Source organism: Toxorhynchites rutilus, chromosome 2, assembly GCF_029784135.1.
Source record: "Toxorhynchites rutilus septentrionalis strain SRP chromosome 2, ASM2978413v1, whole genome shotgun sequence".
NCBI classification, from domain to species: Eukaryota; Metazoa; Arthropoda; class Insecta; order Diptera; family Culicidae; genus Toxorhynchites; species Toxorhynchites rutilus.
This window is the reverse complement of record NC_073745.1, coordinates 111,657,179-111,663,238: the sequence shown is the minus strand read 5'-3', so window position 1 is coordinate 111,663,238 and position 6,060 is coordinate 111,657,179. Positions and strand designations below refer to the sequence as shown.

Sequence of the window (6,060 nt, the reverse complement as noted above, 5' to 3'; positions counted from 1 at the left end):
CTGAATTAAATGACTATTGAAACTGAACGAAGCTGAAAAAAAATATTTTCTGGAGCTTTTTCACTCACTTATATCCTTTTCTTTGAATAAAGAAAACCCTCCTCCCTAAGAGGGGGATGCCATACAAATGAATCTGCATTACTGGAAAATTAAATTTATTCTAAAAAAAAATTACTCTATCATATTTTCTGTATCAAACATTTATTCCATCTAACGGAGAAACATGCTATTTGCAAGTGGATGAAAAATCTTGAACGAGAATTGTGTCTGAAAATAATTTGATATTATAATGATGAGTTTTGTTAGAAATACTAGGACTTTCATAGTAAAAGGTAAATTCAACGGGGTCGATTAGTAGATCAATCGATGAACAGTTCTGCGACCCATGAGCTTGCTCATAGTAAGAAAACGTGAATGTTTGAAGGTATTGATAACAAAAAACAAATGTTTGGCGTGACGAAGTTTGCTGGGTCAGTTTGTTACCTATATAATTTGGGGTAATTGGGAGTAGAATCGCTGCAAAAAATCGTGGCCGGTTCAGGACCATGGGTAGGTCGGTTTAGGACCACCATTTTTGAAGGTATCGAAAAATTAGCCTTACGATATGGCATATGTTTTCCCATTTTTTCACACTCATGAACCTTACCGACCAGTATAAAACATAGTTTAAGAGTTATAGTATTCATTTCAATGTCGAAGTTGCCATGAATTTTATGTGATTTATGTGTGGCCGTTGCAATTTAGGGGATTGGATCAGAGCCACCTTCCCCTATATCAAAATGAAAAACTAACGTCTTAAAAATCTCCGCGAAATCCAAAATTTCATCTGATCCCTCATTGGTTGAACAATCCTCATTCTCATTTTTGAAAACATCATATTGTCTAAAGTTACTCAAATCGTTCACAAAAGATCAAAATTGATTTATATAGACAAGACAAAAAAAAATGTTTTCAATTATTTATTCATTATCTTCATATTTTACATGTTTATTTTTTTCGCTGACTAATATGATATCCTAGATAACGGTGAGCACAACGGCCATAACACCGGACGCTACCAGCATCACGTAACCAGTGACAGTGACATCCCTATCGCTCAGGAACATTCCCAGGTCCCAGAACAGATGACGCACTCCGTTGGCTGTGTGAAACGAGAACGGATAGGCCAGAGTGAATTTTAGTGCCAACAGCATCGGTAGGTTGAGATGGTCCAGCATGGTCAGGTAATGGGTTGCGTCATAGGGTAGCACTAGAGGTGCGAATGCCAGCAGTGTTGCGTAAGCGGCAAGAGCGAAACCAGTGCCACGATGTGTGATCGAGAGCATACTCGTCAGTTGGGGAGCGTAGATTGTCAAATGGGGCGACTGTGGACGCTTCAGACGAGCATTTCGGTCATCGTGGGATTCTCCGGGAATATCACCAGACTTCACGGGTTTCATGGTCACGAATCGTACAGCGTATAGTGGTGCGGCATAGTTTCGATTTAGCAGCAGCGTTCGTCTGAAATTTTTGAAATGGTGTATGCATATGTTTGCAAACTCATTTAAAATGTACCTCAAAATAATTCCAGCCATTTCTGAAAACTATTAATAATGGGTTCAATAATGGGAATATATCAACTAACTAACTGTTTCGCAATTTTTTTCTGATTGACAGAAGAACAGAACTTTTTTCGGCCTACTGTGATTTTTATTTTGTGGCTTTTTTTCATCTTCACTAGGAAGGTGCAGCGTGATTTATACCAAGGCGCTTGTATAAATGTATAACAGGTGAAGCAACATCATCACTTCAATAAGAAGGGGATTACGGTTTGTGGAGCGGGGGTTGTTTGTTTTGTTATCGCTAGGATACGCCATTATTGCATTTTCACATGCGAGAGCAGTGGATGAACTGGATGAGAATGAAATTCTACAAAATCATCCCTTCTTTTTCACATAAATTCGCGAAAGCCGAACATAGTAGGCATCGTTCGAATAAGCGTCGTGGCAGTTTGTAGAGAGCTGCCGGCAGCTGTTTGTAAACAATACCGACAGCAATTCCAATATGGCTGAAAGTGCATTTCATATGATTGTTTCACCTGGTACATATAGAGGCGCCTTGATTTATACCAGGGTGGAAGCGTGATTTATACCAGGTAGAAGATGAAAATATTTGGTGTCGTCGTTTTTTTAAAAATATTAAAAAAAATTATGATGGTCCCACCTCATTCCCCTGCAAAGGTTTGAGCGAGACGAGTTATCTCATTAATAATAATTATATTACGGTATTTATATATTTTTTCATCAACTAACCAGTTTTTTTCCAACCCGAAAAAATCCTTGACCGATCAGGAATTGAACCCAATACCTATGTCAGCATTAGCCTTTAGTTTACAAAGGAATTCCCGCTTTACTAGATACCCGACAACGACCAACTAATGCGATCATTTTCGAAACCAGACAGCTGAGCAAACCTAAGCCTAATTCCAGCCGATACTTCATGCCCAACATTCAACCTAGGGTCTAACGTGTCAACCTGAATCTGCAATGCAATCTTGTATTGGGTTGGGGAAAAAGAAATGTAGTATATTGTCAATGTATGGCAACACTTAAACATATCTTGTGTTGTACTTATCGCAACGGGTCATACTATACGGCTATTTAAAGACGACAATCTGTGCTACAAGTGTCGTTTTGACAGTGTTATGATTGTCCTTTTCAGTCTCAAGTTATAGCGCGTCAAAGATGGAGTCCATCAAGAAAGAAATTCGCCATATTTTACGTTTTTCCTACCTGCGAGGTAAAACTGCAACGAAGGCGGTCGAAAAATGCGTGTAACTTATGGACCCGATACTGTACAGATTCGCACAGCACAGCATTGGTTTGATCGATTTCGTTCTGGTGTAGTGGCTGTCGAAGATACACCCCGTACTGGTAGGCCAATCGTCGTGGAAACCGATAAAATCATAGAAATCATCCAAGTAGACCGGCATGTGAGCACTCGCTCGATTGGCCTGGAACTGGATATAGACCATAAAACTGTTTGGAACCATTTGCTGAAGATTGAATTCCAAAAAAAGCTGGATGTATAGGTGCCACACGAGTTGACGCAAAAAAATCTTTTAGACCGAATCAACGCCTGCTGAAACGGAACGAACTCGACCCATTTTTGAAGGAGATGGTGACTGGTGATGAAAAGTGGATCACGTACGACAACCTAAAGCGAAAAAAGTCGTGGTCGAAGCGCGGTTAGCCGGCCCAAACCATCACCAATCCCGGATTGACGGCCAGGAAGGTTTTACTGTGTGTTTGGTGGGATTGGAAGGGAATCATCCACTATGATCTGCTCAACTATGACCAGACCCTCAACTCAGTCCTGTACTCCAAGTGATTATCATCTCTTCCGGTCCGGTCGCTGAGTGGTTAGCATTACACATCATCATGTCGGTGGTTCGGATTCGATTCCCGTTCTGGTAAAGTGATTTTTCGTCAAAGAAATTTCATTCGAATTGCCTTAGGTCCCGCGTGTTTTAGAACTTGCCACTCAGAATACATTTAAAACGTGTTATTTGGCATAAGAAATTTCAACTAAGAAGATTTACAGCCATTCCATGACAAACTGATTTAGTGGTTCTCAGATATTTGTTATAATTTCCAGTTTAGTTCCTTATCACAAAATATTAGTCCCGTTTTTGTTTTCATTAGGGGAAGGGGGGGGGGGGGTATTCTGGTGTAGAGACACAAATTTCAGATGCTTTTCGAGCTCCGTAAAAATAAAACAAAGAATATTTTTACTATCGATTATATCATTTTTTGATCATCTATTTTTTAACAATAAAACAAAAATTGAACGGAGAAAAAAAAATCATAACTAGATAACGATAATAAGATGTGAGATGAAGTAACGGAGCTCAAAAAAGTTGTGCCATGGCGTGCACGATTCTAGCCCTTCTGGTTATCTGAAACGAAAAATCGAACAGATTCTGAATCAGCAAAGATGCCGTTATGGCATGAACCTCGGACAAGTCAAAACACCTCTTTTGACAAAAAGGCGGCCGTTTCCCGATTTCTTTAAAATATTAAGTGTACCGATACGTTTCTTCGGTTTTAAAACAGATGGCGTAACTTGATTATTATTCCAGTGAATCATATTTCAAGACATACGTCATTGCGCGTCGTTTTCAATATATTAGGCTGTCAAAAAAGTCCTGCGGTATTTTTTTTGAATTTTCATTTGTTCATAAATTTAGTTACAATCATCTGTTTTAAGTCAAATATGCGCCGTTTTGTTCGATGACTTGTTCCCAACGAGACGCCAACTTCATAACACCCCTGTTATAGAAGCTCGCTTCCTTATTGGCAAAAAACTCGGATAGCCAATTTTCACAGGCTTCCTTTGTGGCTAACTTCTGACTTCCTAGCTCGTTCGCCATGGACAAAAACAGATGGCAGTCACTTGGTGCAAGGTCCGGACTATACGGCGGATGTAAAAGAACCTCCCATCCGAGCTCCCGGAGCTTCTGGCGCGTCACCAAAGAAGTGTGTGGCCTGGCGTTGTCCTGATGGAAGACAATGCGGCCTCTGTTTATCAAAGATGACCTCTTCTTCATGAGTGCTACCTTCAAGCGGTCCAGTTGTTGGCAGTACAGGTCCGAATTGAGCGTTTGGCCATAGTGAAGCAGCTCATAATAGATCATTCCTTGACAATCCCACCAAACACACAGCAACACCTTCCTGGCCGTTAATGAGGGCTTGGCCACCGTCTGAGCCGCTTCAGCGGGCTTCGACCACGACCGTTTGCGCTTCACGCTGTCGTAAGTGACCCACTTTTCATCGCCAGTCACCATCCGCTTCAGAAACGGGTCGATTTTGTTGCGATTCAGCAGCGATTCACATGCGTCGATACGGTCAAAGATGTTTTTTTGCGTCAACGTGTGTGGCACCCATACATCGAGCTTCTTTGTGAATCCAAGCTTCTTCAAATGGTTAATAACGGTTTGATGACTTATCCCCAGCTCTTGGCCGATGCTACGGCTGCTACTATGCCGGTCTTTCTCGGCTAATTCAGCGATTTTGTCGCAATTTTCGACGACAGGCCTTCCGGAGCGTGGCGCAACTTCGATGACCTCTACACCAGAACGAAAACGTTGAAACCATCGTTGTGCGGTGGAAATGGAAACTGTATCGGGTCCATAAACTGCACAAATTTTATTGGCAGCTTAAGATGCATTTTTTCCTTTGTCATAGTAGTACTGTAAAATATGTCGGATTTTCTCTTTATTTTGCTCCATATTTGCGACACTATAACTCACGAACGACTTAACCAAACAAAACACTGTCAAGGACTATATTATAGCGCGAAATACCTTTCCAACAAGCTATAGTATGAATCGATACAATGAATACAACTAGAACTACGCTCTTGCAACGACACCTCGCGGAAATACCGCAGGACTTTTTTGACAACCTAATATGTCAAAAAGTTTAAGCGTAAACAACATAGTTTTTTGCCAATTCGAATATGTCGAATTTCGTACCAACGAGAGTGTTTTTGCGGGAAGTGTGACTTCATTACCTAAATATGAAGAAAAAAGTTGCGGAAAGTCATCGCAAGTCAGACGTGGCTTGAACGCTTTGAAAGTGGTAGTTTTGACTTGGAAGACGAAGAACGTTCTGGACCACCCCAAAAATTTGAAGATGAAGAATTGGAAGCTTTACTCGATCAGGATCCGTCACAAACGCAACAAGAACTTGCAGATACACTTGGAGTAGCTCAGCAAACCATATCCGATCGTTTAAAAGCAATGGGAATGAACCGAAATATAGGACATTGGGTGCCGTATGAATTGAAGCCACGAGACGTTTTTTCACGTGCGAACAACTACTCCAACGGCATAAAAGAAAGGGTTTTTAAGCATCGAATCGTTACTGACGATGAAAAGTGGATTCATTCCGACAATCCTAAACGTCGGGCAACGTATGGATACCTTGGCCATGCATCAACATCGACGGCCGCGCGGAATATTCACGGCCAGAAGGTTATGCTGTCTATTTGGTGGGACCAGCTGGATGTGGTGTACTA

General features: G+C 41.1%; 1 protein-coding gene across 1 annotated transcript; it reads right to left on the bottom strand.

Moving 5' to 3' along the window:
* Positions 1-980: 980 nt before the first annotated feature.
* LOC129771611 (succinate dehydrogenase cytochrome b556 subunit-like) lies at positions 981-1,681 on the bottom strand. The gene is made up of 2 exons (XM_055775423.1): positions 1,555-1,681; positions 981-1,500 (listed from the first exon to the last, which is right to left on the bottom strand). Exons 1-2 carry the CDS (start codon positions 1,572-1,574, stop codon positions 1,017-1,019), a joined length of 504 nt encoding a protein of 167 aa, XP_055631398.1. The 5' UTR covers positions 1,575-1,681; the 3' UTR covers positions 981-1,016.
* Between the last annotated feature and the right edge of the window lie 4,379 nt (positions 1,682-6,060).

Excerpts from the sequence above, each read along its gene's own strand:
- LOC129771611 (XM_055775423.1), bottom strand. The coding sequence starts at position 1,574 with ATGGCTGGAATTATTTTGAG. Across the intron at positions 1,501-1,554 it reads ATGGCTGGAATTATTTTGAG|ACGAACGCTGCTGCTAAATC; the intron begins GTACATTTTAAA and ends CAAAAATTTCAG.